This window comes from Coturnix japonica, chromosome 3 (genome assembly GCF_001577835.2).
Source record: "Coturnix japonica isolate 7356 chromosome 3, Coturnix japonica 2.1, whole genome shotgun sequence".
In the NCBI taxonomy this organism is placed as follows: domain Eukaryota; kingdom Metazoa; phylum Chordata; class Aves; order Galliformes; family Phasianidae; genus Coturnix; species Coturnix japonica.
Window position 1 is genome coordinate 61,450,882 of NC_029518.1, and position 17,421 is coordinate 61,468,302.

At 35.0% G+C, this 17,421-nt stretch overlaps 1 protein-coding gene across 1 annotated transcript in view; it reads left to right on the forward strand.

Moving 5' to 3' along the window:
• SEC63 (SEC63 homolog, protein translocation regulator) overlaps window positions 1-17,421 on the forward strand; it is a 44,631-nt gene that overhangs the window by 14,416 nt on the left and 12,794 nt on the right. Inside the window, exons 6-13 of the mRNA XM_015858596.1 lie at window positions 693-751; window positions 1,486-1,536; window positions 4,100-4,208; window positions 5,550-5,644; window positions 8,302-8,434; window positions 9,538-9,630; window positions 15,241-15,395; window positions 16,337-16,484. Coding sequence (XP_015714082.1) covers window positions 693-751; window positions 1,486-1,536; window positions 4,100-4,208; window positions 5,550-5,644; window positions 8,302-8,434; window positions 9,538-9,630; window positions 15,241-15,395; window positions 16,337-16,484 — 843 coding nt within the window. The remainder of the gene's footprint in view (window positions 1-692; window positions 752-1,485; window positions 1,537-4,099; window positions 4,209-5,549; window positions 5,645-8,301; window positions 8,435-9,537; window positions 9,631-15,240; window positions 15,396-16,336; window positions 16,485-17,421) is intronic.

Consider the following 17,421-nt stretch of genomic DNA (forward strand, 5'->3'; position numbering starts at 1 on the left):
CTAGAGATATGTGCTGGGCAGATGTTGAGTTTGATTTTTTAATAAATAGTAGTTTCCATCCTAAGGACTACTTAAAAGTTATGTTAGACTTGTACATAATAACTGGTTATCTGAATTAATGGCTGTCAGAACCTATTGGAAACAGTATCAGTAATTTCTAAGTACTTAGAAGATCCTAGTCTGTCTTAATTCAAGGTGGTGTAACTCATTGCTCACTGCTAGTAGTGAGGAAATGATTTTAAAAAAACCTATTTTTAAACAATAGATGGGGGGTTTAATGTAGGCCTTGGAAGTCATTAAAGCTGTGGGGTTTTGTTGTTGTTTTTTTTTTGGTCTTTTTTCAATTTATATGTTTACTGATCTGTGTTTAAGCTGTGGACAGCCCTGTAAAGCTGAGCTTTATAAGCCTTTCTACCTGCAAAATCTTTTTCTCCGTTTTGATTATGTTAATAAATCTTGCATGTCTGTTTCATTGTGAAATGCTAAGATAAAATCATTGGAATTTCAGATGTTGCACTCACAATTTCATCACATACTTGAATATATTACTAATTTGTTCTTTTTTGTTTTGTGAAATTTGTTAGAATTTTGCTTTATGATAAACATGAGTGATTTATTTTTAGTAGGCTTAACATGATTCAAAAATCATTCCTCAGTATTATAGAGTGAATTTCTTTTCTTCCATCCTACAGCTACAAGCTTTGGTATAGCTTTGCCTGCTTGGATTGTGGATCAGAAAAATTCAATTTTGGTGAGTTAGCTTAACTTAGGTTGGTATTTTAAGAAGGCTTTTCAAGTGTTCACCTTAAAACATATGCCTGTGCTTAATACTATGTCTGATTCAAAGCATGTAGGATGTCAGTGCTGACATTCTGGGCCAAATGTGTCTCTGAAGCAAGTTCCATGAGTCAAAAATAATAGAGTAGCTTAAATTTAACCATTGAGAGCAGACCATTAATGTGCTTTGAAGGATTTAATTGCAGTGATAATTAAGTGATGCTGTGGTTACCCCTGCTGCGAAGCATGTGTTTGCTGTGGCGAGGAAACACATATGCAATTATTTCTGCTTGATGGATTTCTGTAGTTCCATTTGGTTTGCTGTAGATGCTGTAATCTTAGTGTCTATATGCTTGTTCTTTCCATTACGTTTGTTCCTGCAGCATACTCAGCTTGCCTGCTTGCTCCTTATACATTTATCATCTCTGTCCACTGCATCACAATTTAGTTACCAGCTCTGTAATAATTAAATAAACCCACCAAAGACTTAAATGGATGTCTTAAATGATTACTTAGCTAAACAAATACCCCTTATTTAAGCTCTACCCATCAGATTATATTACTTTTAAGTTGTTCTTCAGAATTAACTGCTATGCGATAAGATTATTTTAACTTGTAGTAGATTTGTGGTAATGCTGCTTGATCTTATTTTGAAATAAACAAGAGTGGTATTAAGAAACTGAAGTTCCTAATGTGATTTCTTCCTAGGTTTTGCTTGTATACGGACTAGCGTTTATGGTTATTCTTCCAGTTGTTGTGGTAAGCGTTATTATCAGATTAATATTCTACCTTCTTTAAACAAAGCTTTCTCAGACATTAGTGGACTTGCTCATTCTTTCTTTTCATGGTGACAGAGAACTTCAGTTTTTTAAAGTGGGTGTTCTCTTTTTTATGGGAAAAAAAAAATTATGTAGAGTTTACTTAAATAATAATGCAATGCTGTGATTGAAAAGGACTGACTTAGGAAAGCAGTAGGTAATTACAAGAGTTAGAGATTGGGTTAGGTAGTTTGTCTTGTCCTTTCTGTCATGTGTCGCAAGATAATTAATACCATTTGATGAACAGGAGAGTTTATTCAGTAGTGCTACAGTAGAGCCAAAACAAAGGTGTTTTTAGCTTTTGGTATGGGAATGAGTTCTACTTGTGGAACAAGTTGTCTTTTCAGTTTCTCCTGACTGCCTTTATTTTCATAGTTTTAATTGTTGTTTATCTTCTGTACACTCTGAAGTGTTTGCTCTTGAGATTTCTTTGTGTGAGGAATCTATTGCAAGATGAGTGGTAATTCAGGGCTCTGGTATTGCTTCTGACCATTGTCCATTATCCTCAGAAAATGACTCTTAGACTCAGAAAACAGAAATTCCTAAACCTTCTTGCTCTTTGGAAGAAGATTTTCATTTGAAAAATTCTTCTGGTCTGTTGAGAACTGCTCGTGTCTTTGGGTACAGGGCATCAGCCTGGCATTTTTCCTGGTCTTAGGGAGTGTTTCTGCATCATTGAGGATCTAGTCTAATAAATTTCAGATGCGTTGTTTTTGATGAGGAGTTGAGTAAGAAGTCTAAAATGCAGTGTAAGAAGTCTGCCTACGCATCTTTCTTTTCTTTTTAGGTTTCACTTGGCACGCGTTGATGCTTTTTTGTACACTCGTACTTTTAATGATTTATACCAGGTTTATCGTAGCTCAAGTGAAAGTAAACATCCGTTCTGTTGTTGTGAAAAAAAATACCCTGAGCAGGATCAAAAAACAGTCTGCCTTCTCTTGTCTCTGTACCAGATGTAGACTTCTGTATTCAAACATGTTGTTGTAAATTTCTTTTATAGTCAGTGAAGAGGAACAGACATTTTTATGGAGCGAGCTATTTTATCATTTAATTCTAAAGTAGACATAGAAGATGATTCATGCCTTTAATAGGGCTGTTTCTCTTTTATGAATCAATAAAGAAGCCGAAGTTAACTACAGTGTAGTCATTTCATATCTGAGATAGGCATCTAAAATAAAACAAGACTAGTTCCATCCCTTTAAATCCAGATGTATAAAGGGAAAATACAGATATGCTGCTCTTTATAGACTTATGTTTACCAAAGTGTTTAAAGAATGTCCTGCATCCATATGTGAAGTGAGATAATCTGCTCCTGCAAAATGTAGATAGGACTTTTAAGACAATCTCAGTCATGTAGATTTTAATTGTCTATTAATAATGTTTTGCTTCCTGTACCTGTACTTAATTTGACAAAAGACATGGAGACTCTTGGGATGATAATACAAATTATTCTGTAGAAGAACTTTTTAGAAGTTCTGTATTCTTCTGTGTGAAGGTTCATTTATTCAAAACCAGCAAACAAACATATTTTTTTATGAGGAGGATTAAGTAAATTGCAGAGTCTCACTGTGCTATGGGAGTTAACACTATTGCCTAATAAATTAATAGTAGTAACCATTGATTGCTACTTCATTGCTTGCTGCTTTTCACTTGTGATAAAATTTACAACAGATGGAGATTTATCTTGGATGTTTTTCTCATGTTAGTGAGCTTCGTTTACAGAGAGAATCTTAATAACACTTTGCATCTTATACTCTTCCATGCCACTTTTCTTCAAATTATGGAGTACAGACACTGTTCAGTGAATTTTATAATTTGAAGTCACTGGTGTACTGATAATGAGGGACTTACTGGAGTGTTTGGGAAAAACCTTTGGTCATCTCAAAGGGGGTATGGCTTAGGCTGGTGCTGGGTTACCTCCAAATTCCTCTAGCAGAAGATGTGCCTGCCCATGCCAAGGAGGGTAGAATTTAAATAATTCTGAATTCCCCTTCTGAAAAACATTCTAATTGGGTCATTTCAAGTAAATTAAAAATAATAATAATAATAAAATCAGAATGAAAGTTCCCTTTTTGGTTTTGGTTTAGGCCGTTTTCAGCCTAAATTGAGTTTGATTTGAATGCTGTTGCACAATACTACTTTCTGTGTAACTGGTATCCAGTGGATTCACTAAAATAACACCATAGGTTAACAAAACCGTGTATATGTTTGTGTACACGCATGTGCTAGGGGGAATCTCTAGGCTAAAAATTGTCCCAGAATTTTTAACTTTAGAATCTCTCAGATGAATACATTGATGCATGTTTAAAGTTTGTGTCGGGGAGGATTTTTTCTTCCTTCTTTCTGAACTTCATTTGACCTTAGTGTAAGAAAAATTGTGTAGACTTAGTCTTTCTCTTTTTGGTGAGGTATGGGAACCTGTGAACACATATGAGATGATCTTGTGTAACTCTTTTGATACTCCATTGTGGCTGACGCCATGTTATTCATGCAAAATGTTTCAGGGTTCCTGGTGGTACCGATCAATACGATATAGTGGAGATCAGATTCTCATTCGGACAACTCAAATATATACATACTTTGTCTATAAAACACGGAACATGGATATGAAACGTAAGTGAAAGGCATCTTGACATCCTTGTGTGTTCATCTGGAAATGTCAGTTGGTGTTAAAATCCTTTTGCTTTGTAAGCTTTTGTTACATTAAAGTACTGTTTCTGGTTCTTTCAGAGTGTTTCTTAAAGTTTCATTTTTTGCAGGTGAAGAAAATTTTCTAGAGAGATGATTTAAATCACATAGTGAATTTGCTTTGCTTTTGCTTGGTTATGAACTTCATGCTGGTGAGGTATCAGTGCTAAAACTCAAGACTTAAGCTGGACCAATCAAACTGATCTAAGGAAACAGTGAGACAAATCTGCACGAGTTGGTTTGTTTTAGGTATTTTTTTTTTCAGGTTTCAAGACAAATGAGTTTATAAGACTTGTTTTCTGTAAGATCTACAACTGTGGAGCTCAAATAGTAGAGAAGCATTTAGATTTGTCTAAAGCTTTTTGTTACACTCTGCTCAGGAAGTAAATAACAATTGGAATAAAAATGGCAGCTAATACTCAGAGAACTTCTTTACCTTGTTAGTAGGTGGAATTCATTGAGCACTGCAATTGGCAAAGTAACTTTGACTTGCTCAGGAAAGAACTTGCTCAGAATTTAAGAATGAGGCTTGAATAACTGTAGCTGAAAAAGTTACAGTAATGGGAGCAAATGACAAGTTGGATTTTCTCTTGTTTGCTATGGCCGAGGTATCTGATACAATTACGAGCAGAAAGCTGTCTAAAATATTCAATTTGGCTGATTTTTAATCTTAATTAGATAAAGAAGGATATTTTGAGGTACTATGGATTTTTCCTAATCATATTTTCTGCGAGAAAATGACCAATGCATTATCTTCATGGGATTTGCTTGCAGGGGTATTTATTGAACAGCTCCTCTAATCATTAAAAGGACAAAGAATGGTGAATTCTCAGTGTCACTTGAACAGAAAAGGGAGTTAAAATTTTTCCTCTTATTTTGCTCCCAGTATCTACATTTTGGTACAGCCTCAAACATATATATTGCTGAGGCAAGTGATTCTGAAAGCGTGTATTAATGATCGGACTGCAGTGCAGTGGTGTCTGCCAGTCCTAATGAAACCTAGCTATGGTTTTTTGAAGGCATTTATTGTTTGATGCTATGCAAAATGGAGTCTTGAGTTACCTCAGTTACTTTGTGCCAGGTATTTGCTCATGCCAGCTTTGCTCTGTAACAGTATAAATGGATCCATTAAATAGAGAACATGAATATTCATAATTTTTGGGGAAAGAGTAGAATTAATTTTTGTGGCTGAGATTTCTGAACAAATTACTCAGGATATTGCTGATTTTCTTTTTTTTTTCTTCATACCTTCCATTATCTTTGCAGGGCTCATCATGGTTTTAGCAGGAGCATCCGAATTTGATCCTCAGTACAATAAAGATGCTACGAGCAGACCTGCAGACAATGTTCAGATACCACAGGTTAGTTACACTGAGAGGTTTTATAACTAAATGACCCCTTTAAGGAGGATTGAAATGGCTCACTTGTTTGACCATCTGACGGAATTCAAGTTCTCAAGGCACTACCTTTGTTGAGACTGCAACTGTACCTTTTCAGAAATATGAATTAGAAGCTAGACTGGATTTAGAATTAGAAAAAAAATAAATAAAATAACATTAACTGAATGTAAAGCTTAATACTGGTAGAATCGATTTAGTATACAACCTACTGGACTGTTTTTTGGAGGAGCAGTGGACTAAATAATGAATTTAAGTGTAAGTCCTCATACACGTTGTGTATCCGTATAAAGACGTGGCTGCTGTTTTATAGTTAGTATTTAGAACTAAAACCAATTTAATCAGTAGCACAGATTTGGTTAAATATGAAATATTGAAATAAAATTATGATCTTGTCTGAGGTAATAATATCTTGAAATATTATGAAGATTCACGCATGAATATCAATTCCCTTCTGGTCACCTTTTTTCATTTCCATTCTGTCTTCCCAGCAAAGTTACTGTAATACATAGTGTGGTAAATAATGATTGCTTGCAAAGATTAGGAAATATTATCAGAGACTGGCACTTTGGTTTAAAGCACAGTACATAAAATGCTTCACTTAAAAATAGTTTGGGTTCGCAAAATGAGGGAGTGTAGTCCTGCTGATTTAAACTTTGCTTGCACACAGTGAGATTTTCAAGTCGTAAACATGTTTTCATGCTCTAAACACAAATCATAGATCATAGAAGATCATAGATAAATAAAATACACTAAGGTATCTCCTTACTTAACTGTCCTCACCTCTTTCGAATTCTTCATCTTCTTTTGTAGACTGTGAGAAGGAGCTGGAATTACGATTAGGTGGCTTTCTTTTTTGTTTTTTCAGCCAGCATTTTACTTGAGATCATGTGGCTTGGGAAGATCATCCTGATCATCAGGTCTTCTCCTGTACTGTTGCAAACACTGGCACTGTACAAGCCCTTTACATTTGGTCATTTTTCATTTAAAAGACAGTCAAGCCTCCTGTTCCCGAACTTGCTGTTCTAGTGGTTAGCAATCTAGTTTGTGACCAATTTATAACTGTAGTTTTTGTCATCATTGTTCTTGAGTTTAAGTTATTCTTGCTGTGTGTATCCTAAATGCATTTATAGACAGAAACAATAAGCCATTTGTTTTCTTTTTGCCTTCATTTTGGTTGTACTAGGACAGCTGCTGTCTTTCAATACACTCTTTCCTAAAGGGCTCTTCGTTTCCCTCATCCTGCTATGTGCTGAATGGGGTACTGTTCACTGATGTATTTTTAAAGTTTACATTACTTTTCACTTTGGCTGATCTGAACTTCCCACAGTACTCCATGTTAAGTTTCAGCAGTGCCTTAGTGGCATTCCCTGCATTTCTGTGGGGAATAACTTTAAGCATACTGTTCTCTGCAACTGTTTCACATGGGTGGATTAAAGTAATCTTCAAGCCTTAATTCTTGTTACTGTGCAGTTGTCAGCCTTACGTTTTATGCTCCTGGATTTTGTTTGGTTTCTAAAACTCCGGTCATCAGTGTCATCTGTGTTCTTTATTTCTTGGTATATGCCAATACAAGTCTCTGAAGTATCAATGCAGAAAGATACTGCTAATCATTTTTGATAGTGCATCCTGCTTTTTGGGCCACTGTCATTGTTCCCATTTTTATTTCACCTTTTTTTTCATAAACCCAATATTGACACTTTTTGTAAAACATTTCTTATCAAAGTTTTACTCTCTTGGACTGGTGTGTTACACCAGAATGTGTTTATAAGGAACTTCTTGTTAAAAGATCCTTTTTTACAAGTGCAGGGAAAGTCTAGTCAGTGTAGCCTGCCTGTTGATATCTTAACTTCCCTTTGTGGACAGAGATTTTGGAACCTCAATCTCTCCTCAGGTGACTTGTTGACCTAAAAAATGAAGCTTCTGGGTTGTCTTGATTCTTATAACTATGAACTTCAGTTACTCAGCTTTGCAGCCTCTCTCTCCAGGGTCTTCAACAAACTCAGGTGAGAGACCTGTTTGAACTGTGCATCTTGGTCTGGTCAGGATCAAGTTAGGTCATCCTGAATAAAGAACACCAAGCCTTTTTCAAGTTGGTGCTGTTTGTAATTAAGTTAAAGTACTTGATCTTCAGCCTTCAGAGAATTTAGGCTTATGAACCTTCTTTCTGTGATACTTGAAAGTATTTCTGAGGAATCTGGCTGAATCTTAGAAGAGTGAAGAGTCTCAAGGTGACACTGTTACTGGTGCATAACAAGTGTAGTATAGACAACTAGCAATATGGCTGAGTCTAGTAACTCTTGGCAATAATATCAGATTCTTAAAATACTGAGCAAGCAATATAAATTTACTCAGTGCTCACTGAAGGCAAGTTTTTTTGCATGCAGATCTCTTCTCATCCCTTCACAACTGAAACATGACAATGAAAAATAACTTGACTTTTTGGAGCTGTATTATAAATAAAAATGGCCAATGTTCAGCTATACAGATCATTTCAGGGAAAAAATACTTGAAAGCTTGCATGTGTGAATGTAACATTTTTTTCTCCTTGTAAAATAACCTCCTCACGTTTGGTTTTCTTTTGCACTAAAATAGCCATTTGTTTAATTATTTTATTTTAGCTAATAAGAGAAATTGGTGGCATAAATTTAAAGAAGAATGAGCCTCCGCTTACCTGCCCTTACAGCCTGAAAGCCAGGGTTCTATTGTTGACTCATCTTGCCAGGATGAAAGTTCCTGACACCCTCGAAGAAGGTAATGGTGTCCCTCTCTAATCAGACACTGTTGGAACAACAAATTGCTTGCTACAATGCTCATAAATGTAGTTTTTATCCATTTAAAAGTTGCATGGATTTCCGCTCAATAATCTATACATAGAACACTTTGTTTTTCAGTTTGAATTATCCTTTAAAACATTTACTTAGCGTTTTATCATTCTCTTGATAGTCCTGTAATGCTAGTATTCTGGTCAATAAAGCTTCTTGGCTGCAAAAGTGACTTCATTAAAAATGGTTATTTTTCTTTGTAATAGACAAAAAGAGATTTGACATATAAAATATTTTTCTTTCTCAGAGGAAAGAAATTAAGAACCAGCTCAGTATTGCTCTCTATCGTTTCCATTCATGTCTTTTGTGTGTTTTTTTTAAACTCCCTCCCACTATATAAAGCACAAGAGATGAAAGTAAAACTTTAAAATATCAATTACATGTGAGCTTCAGTTTTGTATTTTGCAGTTCTTCATGCTTGTGAATATTCAGACTGAAACATTTCTAAATGAATTTCTTTCAGCCATGACACCAGTGGTTTCTAAGGCTGACAAGTAAACTTGAAATATTCTATATTTTAATTCAAAATTAAAACAAACAATTAAGGTTTTTTTTTGTTCATTTGCTTTTTTGGAAAAAAAAAAAAGCCTTCCCCTCCTTGCTATTGAGTTATTGGTTGTTCTTAAAACCTCACTGATCTTTATTTACAACCAGATAGTAATTTACAAATCATGCTGGTTTATCCCCAAATTGGTGCTTCACTTAAAAATCCAGCATTTAAAAATACAAGATTACCTAAAGGATGAATTGTCTGTGACATCCCGTTGCTTTTTTTTTAATCTAATAAGTACTTTGTGTGGAAGCTGTTTGCCTTGTGTATAAAATTTTTGTTCCTTCTTAGCAGTTGTTCTTTCCTGTTTGGCTAAGGAAAGTTATAGGTACAGCAGTGAGAATAAAGTGGTATTTTTTCAGAAATACAAGAATGAATGCACGTGAAGACTGCACAATTGAATGCCCATTTCATGTAAACTATTCACTTTTTTTTTTTCATAATAGAAGTACAATGTAACTGCAGCGAGTTTTGTTTTGCAGATCAGCAGTTTATCCTGAAAAAGAGTCCTGCGCTACTTCAAGAAATGATTAATGTGATTTGCCAACTAATAGTAATGGCCCGAAGCCGTGAAGGTAGGGAAAGAAACTGTATAATTAAAAACAGTAAATATCATTCTTCATTGCGGAACTTCAAAAAGAGTCTGTGGTTTTTGTGGAAAACTTAATCTGTGATATTTAGAAATGCCTAAATGCACTTTTTTTCCCCACTGTAATGAAAGAGCTCTCTACTTTGAAGGCTGAAATGCTTCTGTTTCTGCCAAGTCCTGCTCTGAAATCTTGGATATCTGAGTTCTGCTTTTAGTTTTTTTTACAGTTTTTGCAAAAGCTTCTCCTTGAATGCTTTAAAAAACCCTTTTCTTGAAGATCAGGTCCATTTTTAGTATCATTTTTAGGATCAAAGCGCTTAGTATAAGATGTATTGTATTTATCCATCTTTAAATTGCATTCCTTTATAGCTCTTTCTCTCTTATAATGTTCATCAGTTGTTTTTTGACTCATTTGTTAGCTGTCATTTCTTGGTTTTTGTGTTGCTCAGATTTCTCTGTTTTTCTTAATTAAGTTGAAGTTTTTCCTTTATCACAGCAAATGTGAGCAGGGCATTTTTAATGCTGAATCCATGGCTATCAAACAGTACTAATTAACTGGTGTTTTCTGGACCAAATCTCACTTAACAAATGTTAACAGCCTCCTAACAAGAAGGGTTTGAGGGAAGATCTTCCCCAGTGCTGTTGCAAGCACTGCTGAAAATGGTGTTCCATAATCCAATAAAATGAGAGGATGTGAACAGTGAATCGCTGTTTTACTACATTAAAAAAGAAGTATAAGTGAATTTATATTATATATTATAATAATATAATATATTATACAGTCTCTGAGACTGCTGGAGACCAAACTTGAAACCTAGAAAGAAATGGTAGCTATATTTTTCATTGTGTAATTTATTGTATCATTTTATTTACTAATGAGTATTAGATGTTCATATATAATGGATATGTTTTTTGTGAAGCTTCTCTGGGCAAGCACCATAACAATTCTGCATTAGTGCCTCCAGTGTGGTTTTAACACTAGAAAACCAACTGCATGAAGAACAAAGGGACAAAGCAACCCCAGATGTATGTACAGACTAGGGGATGAGAGACTGCAGAGGTGCTCTGTGGAAAGGGATTTGGGGGTTCTGCTTGATGGCAAGCTGAACATGAGCAGAGGAACTGCAAGAAACCCTCCTGGCAGCTACAGCTCCTCACAGGGAGTGGAGGGGCAGTGCTGAGTTCTGCTCTGTGTGACAGTGACAGGGCCAGTGTTAGGGGAGGGTTAGGAAGTGGTTCTTCACCAGAGTGCAGTGGGCATGGAACAGACTGCCCAGGGCAGTGGACACAGCCCCAAGTGCTGGAGTTCAAGGAGCATTTGGAGAATGCTGTCAGACATAGGGTTTGAATTTTGGACAGTCCTTTGTGGAGCCAAGGGGTTGGAGTAGATAATCCCTGTGAGTCAACTTGGGATATTCTGGGGTTATATGAAAGCAATGCTTTCAAACTATTTGTTTAATAGCTTAGTAAATAATTTCATAAACAGCAAAGTAGCTTTTTTGGAAGTGTGTGTTGTTCTGTTTGTTTGTTTAGGTTTTGCTATCTCAGCCAAGCTGAGTCTATGTATTTGAATTATAAAAAGCACTTGTATGGAAACATCTTTTTTTCCCCTTCCTTATCTCTTGTATATGCCAAATACAAGCATTTATTTTTACACAAAAAATAAGCCATCAAACTTCTGGAAATGTCTTCTAAGATGTCTTATGTATATTTGTAAACTAGCTATTTTTTTTTTCCACTTGTGCAAAATAATACTACCAGAAACGTATTTTTTTTTACTGCAGTCAACTGAAAGTCTTTGACAAATGAAGAATGCTTATATCTCTTGTAAAAGCTGAGATAAGATACCACCGTACATGATACACTCTGCAATTTGACCTCCAAGTAGCAGTATTCTTCTTCTTTAGATCTATGTTTACTTAAAGGTTCTTCTTTTATTTGGTGAAGTAATGAATATTTATAGGTGCAGTGTATTTAATAAACTGCTCAGAAGTTCCAGAAAATTTATCTTATATCTTACATTTAAAAATAAAAATCAAACAGCATTTTGGAAGACAATTATGTAATTTTCATGTGAAATGAAAGTTTGGTTTTTTCTGGTAATGAAGTGAAAATAGATTGGGGTTCCGTTGTTGTTGGTTTCTCTTTTAATCAATCAGTCATTAATAACCTATACTAATAATGTATCTAAGGATTATAGAGGATCCTACCAGCCCCAACGGTTCTGTGAAGATGGATGAGAATATACAGCTGTCATTCTATATGGTAGAAGTTGCTTCCATAGATATGGAAAAACAAAGTAGAAGTATATCACTGTTGGGCTTAGTATTACTTTAGTGTTTTTTTTCTCAAAAATATTTCCACAGCTTTAAAGTGTAAATATTTAGAAATTGAATCTGCCAAACCTTTCATGAGAATATTCTAACTGCAAAATATTAAACTTGATGTCCTTTGGGTAATGTGGTACCGAGTAGTTGTTCAGGCCAATGATGATGAATTTTAGGACTTAAAAGTGAACCACTTAAGAATGTTGGGTTTTGATCCAATGGAAAACCACCATCTTTGCTAATTTGTTGCTTAGCATATCTAAACTGTTGGCTCTATTTCTAATGACAGTAGATGCAGAGAGGGTTTTACTCCCTGCTGATTCTCTCATTGGGAACAAATGGGAAATTGAAAAGTTGTTTATTTTCTTAAGATATGAATGATATCCAAGCTCCATATTGTAATTTTTGAAGGCCATTTTTTCATTATCTTCATGTGATTTTAATTATCATAAAATATAAAATGCAGAAGTTCCTGATTTCAGTTCTAATTTTCAAGTCAGTGACAAGGTACTTCAAATTAATTATCATGTGCTGTAATTAGCAATAACTGTCCAGCAGTACTGGCCTTTAAAAATACAAAGGTGAAGGCATGAGTTAATATTATCTGAAGAAATATTCTGTGGATAAATCATAACTTGTGAAAGCTTAATTGATAGTTGGATGAGAAGTCTCATTATCTACTGCATTAGTTTGTCTTGAAAATATTAAGTGATATTAGCAGTAGTAAAATCTATGCATTTGGAAGTATCTGTAAGCATTTATGTATACTTCTTTGTAGTCATCTTTTGAAGAGAAACACCTTCACAATGAAGCTTGACAATTTTGATGCTTGGTTCCCTAGTTAATTTTTAGAATGTCCATATAGCATTTAACTATTGGTTCCGTGTCAGCTGTTCTTAAAGGAGGTACAAGCAACTCTGCTTGTAGGACAACTTACATGTACCTGCAATCATTCCAGTCTGGTCAGTGTTTTATTTACTGCTATGACTTTTTCATCCTTGTGGAGAATGTGGCAGATGTGAGCCACCTTCTGATAAATTGTACATCCTTGCTGAATTTCTGTACAGCCTGTGAGACTTTTTTATACATTCTACTGCCTGAAGGGGATGCCCTGTGGCATCCCTTGCTTGTATTATTTTGTGTTGATAACTGGTAGATCATAGAGGCCTAAACTATCTTGTTGCCTTCCTTGAGATCATTCTTTAGGTAGAAAGTTGCCCTGTCAAGTGAGGAGCGAGGTGTTTGTTATCAAAAATACGATGTGCTCTGGTAACTGTAGAGAGACTGAGAATCATCTCAGTTGTCTGCAGAAGGTAAATTTCATAATTCAGATTGGGAGCTGAATGTGGAAGTTGTGGTTTGACCCATTCTCTCACAAGTAGCTATTATTTCCATTAAAACTAGCGAATGACTTCTTTCCTGTCATATGTTTTGAATGACTTTGTGCTTCATAGATTTAAGGTCATCTTATTTTGCGTGCTTTTGACAAGCAGAGGCTGTCAAAGTGTTCAGTAATGGCATTCTTATTACGGTGAGGGCAGTTGGGTGTTGTTAAAAGCTTGACTGTCTTGCCCACTCTAAAGGGATATACATTCCTGCATTAGTTTTAGGGAACTAAAAAAATTTTTTTTCAACTTTAAAGTATTTCTACTGTTATGCAGATGAGTTAATGCTTGAAGGAAAACGAATTTCAGCTGTGTGGACTCAAAGTAGGTAAATTCCCTGTGAAAGCCAGCTTGATAGAGAATGTTTTGGACTCTTTTATTAACCGAGTTTGCAGCGTGACTTTCCTTAGCAGCATACCAAAAAAATAAAAATAAAAAGAATTATTAGGGAATGTGGTAGATAGGTAAGATGAAAGGTACATTTTGTGCTGTTTAGTTGGTATGTCAGTCTATCCAATACTGTTTTTTTTTTTTTTTGGAAGGTACGAGTTCTATCTTTGTTTGATAGACTTTCTAGCCATATGGTTCCCTTTGTAATCATCTGGTGTTATTTTTCTGTCTGCTTTGCATATTAATAAACACCGTGAAGATTATACCTTGTGTTTAAAATAAAAAGTCCTGTTGTGTAATTTGGTCTGACAGCTGATTATAGCTTGGTGTAATTCGTGAGGAAACGGGCCATGTGAGAGGAGAGGGTGGCAGGAGCAGAGATGATGATGCAGTGATCTTTCATATGCATTTAACAATCCATAGTAGGTGCATATAAATATAATTTATAAATGTGCAGCAGGGTAGTGGTATAAATGAAGGAGAAAACATGCTGAAGAAGTTTTTGCTCTGTTTTTTCTTTTGGGGAAGGGGGGGAATGTGCAGGTTATGGCCTATTTGTCAGATGCAAGTAAAAATGCATTTATTCACACTTAAAATTGCTCTGATGCTGTGTTGTTTGATCACGCAGCCCTAGCAAGGTGGATATATTCCATCTGGCCATCCATCTATTTATTGAAAAATGCCTTTGTGCCTGTTGTAATATCTCAAACAAAGCTGTAATAGTCAAATCCACCTATGCCAAACATACATATTTGTATAGACATGTGTACATGTGTATGTAGGCACACAAATATTTGTATTTATACTTACATATACTGAATATAGCAGTAACAGCCAAGGTAATTAATGGTTGATGTCTTCTGGGAAAAGTTTAGAAAAATGCATACAGTGGTTTATAGGTAAACTGACAGGCATCTTGAATTATACCTACATAATATGCTCTGCTTAGCTTCAGTTGTATTTTCTTTTTTTTTCCTTGGATTGGCTCCTACTTTCATTTTCATCTCTCAACATGGTCTTAGAACCTTTTCAAATCTTGAAAATAATCTTAGAAAATATTAATGATAGACCATATTTTATGATACAAAGTACTGATGAATGTGTTAAATATGTACACATATATTATATGAATGTAAAACAAGTTTTTCTTGCTGCATTTTTTTTTTCTGGAAATTTCAAGTGGTAGAATTTTTTTTCTGTAATTGGTAGCTGAGACACACTGTACTGTTGATCCCTGAGACTATTGGATAGATGTCTTTCAGTTTCTTAGTGTTCAGCTATGACAATGTAAGGGAAGGAAATGGTTGCTGAACTATGTGACAGTAATGAGAGTAAGAATGCTGCCTGATTAATCATGCTGGACATTGAAAAATAAGTCTGTCTTCTGCTTGGTTTATTGAAAACAAGATGGTCTGAAGTCAATAACTCAAGTATACATTGTGAATGTGTTCAGAAGGGGGAAAAAACGATGTATTATTTTCCTTTCTCCCCAAGAAAGGGAGTTCCGTGCTCCATCTTTGGGATCTTTGGAAAATTGCATGAAGCTTTCCCAGATGACTGTCCAAGGACTTCAGCAGTTCAAATCTCCCCTTTTGCAACTGCCTCACATTGAAGAGGACAATCTTAGAAGGGTCTCGAATCATAAAAAGGTATAAAACTATGAATGATGCTTGTTAATGTATTGAAGTGTTTTCTTCTTCAGCCTATTTCTCTATAAGGAAGCAAGGTCATAAATTAACTAAGGAAAAAGAAAATACTTGCATTCATTTATATCTAGGTGTGCGTGTATCTGTGTGTGTTCTCAGGAATTGAGCCCAGTGCCTCCTAGATCTGTGTGTTTGTTATTCTTTTGATGTCCATCTCTGTTAGGAGGTAGGAATTAAGACTGAAGATCTAAGTCTGAAAGAGGTGTGTTGACCTCAAAAACAGAAGAAACACAATAGCAATATATTAGGGTTTTTTTCCCATGCAATTCATTTTTTAAAACATCATAGCTTCCTGGATGCAGACATGAGAAGCCTGCCTGGAAGCATGAGCTTGTATTTAAAAAAATACATACTTTTCCAAAGTAACCAAGTTTTCAAACAATTTTCTGTTTATTTTGTCTTCGCTACTCTGCTCTGCAGATCTTAAAAAATAAAAATAAAATTAGAATTTATCTGCAATTCAATGTAAAAAGCTAAGTAACTTGAACTTAGTTGTTCCTACAAATGTAAACCACAAAGTACTAAGACATTCTAGTTAAATAAAGAACTCAATTAGTGAGGTTTCTTGGCTCAGCTTTCTGAAAAAGCTGGCTGAAGTAATGGTTTTGTAATAAATTTATTCCATTTTCTTAGGGATGGCATCCTATAGAACTTGCCAATATTTAAAGCAGTTCTGTTTATTAGGTTTGAATAGAAACTCTTTGCTTCATTACTTCTCAAAACAGACTTACTGGTTTTCTAGATAATTTCCTCAACAAGAACATATTAGGTGTGTATGTATTAGCAGTGTGGGGACACAAATTACTTGAATCACATCATGTCATTATGAGTTTTTTGTGTTCTCTACTACTATGTGATTTCTCTTTTTCCTTCTCTTAATGCAGTATAAAATCAAAAGCATTCAGGATTTAGTGAGTTTGAAGGGTTCTGATCGTCGCAACTTGCTGCATTTCCTGGAGGATAAGAAATATGATGAAGTTATGGCTGTCCTTGGTAGCTTTCCATATGTCACTATGGATATAAAACCACAGGGTGAGTAGCAGGTCTTTCCTGTATTCATCACCCTTCTGACATTTTGGTAGTCTATTGGCAGAAATCTTTTGGAGGCTTCTGAGACACAACTCATAGTTATTTATGTGCCTTGAAAATGGCATACTTTCATGAGTGACAGGCTCTTGTACATGAGATTTATAGTCTGACAAGATAAAAATACGTTACAACATTTAACAGATTCCCAAGCTACCTATAGTTTCTCCTGCAGGAGCTTATCTGATGTTTCATCTATTCATTTAATATTTCATGAGCAATGTGGAATTCTGGTTGAAATAGCACTTTTATTAGCTATCTTTAAAAATTATCCTTATTCCAGAATTTATGTTCAGTTTATTCCTGTATGGAGAGTCAGTTAAGAGATCTTTGAATTAGAGACTTTGACGACATGAGTTTCTTTGTGATCATCTTTGCATGGCTTTTGTATATGGTGGAACTTTTCCATGCTATGCTTAGCTACGTTTCAAAGAGTATATAATGCTCTTAATAATGCTTAAAATTCCAGTGTGGAATATTTATTTCCTGTATTTTGACAAACAAACCTTTTCTGTCTATGGTTTGTTACTCAGTGCGTTAAAGAGGAGTGAATAATGCACGTACTTTTCTGTTTAGTTCTGTATTAATATTTTATAAAATACATAGATGAAAAACTAATAAAGACACTTTCCTGGGGAGGAAAGTAAATAAAATTTCTACCCTAGGTTATAATTATATTCTTCCCTGAGGCATTCTCAAGTTCATAGACTGCAGAGATAAAGTCCTCAGAGGCCTTCCTGTGGGTTTTGTGTTTGATATTTTAGTTAAAATAATCACTGCTGTTCTTTTACTTTCCTTTGCCTTCTACTTAAAAAAGAATTAAATGCATGATTGTTAATGTGGCATTGAAATTGAGTTGTTAATCATATACAAGTTAGGAAAA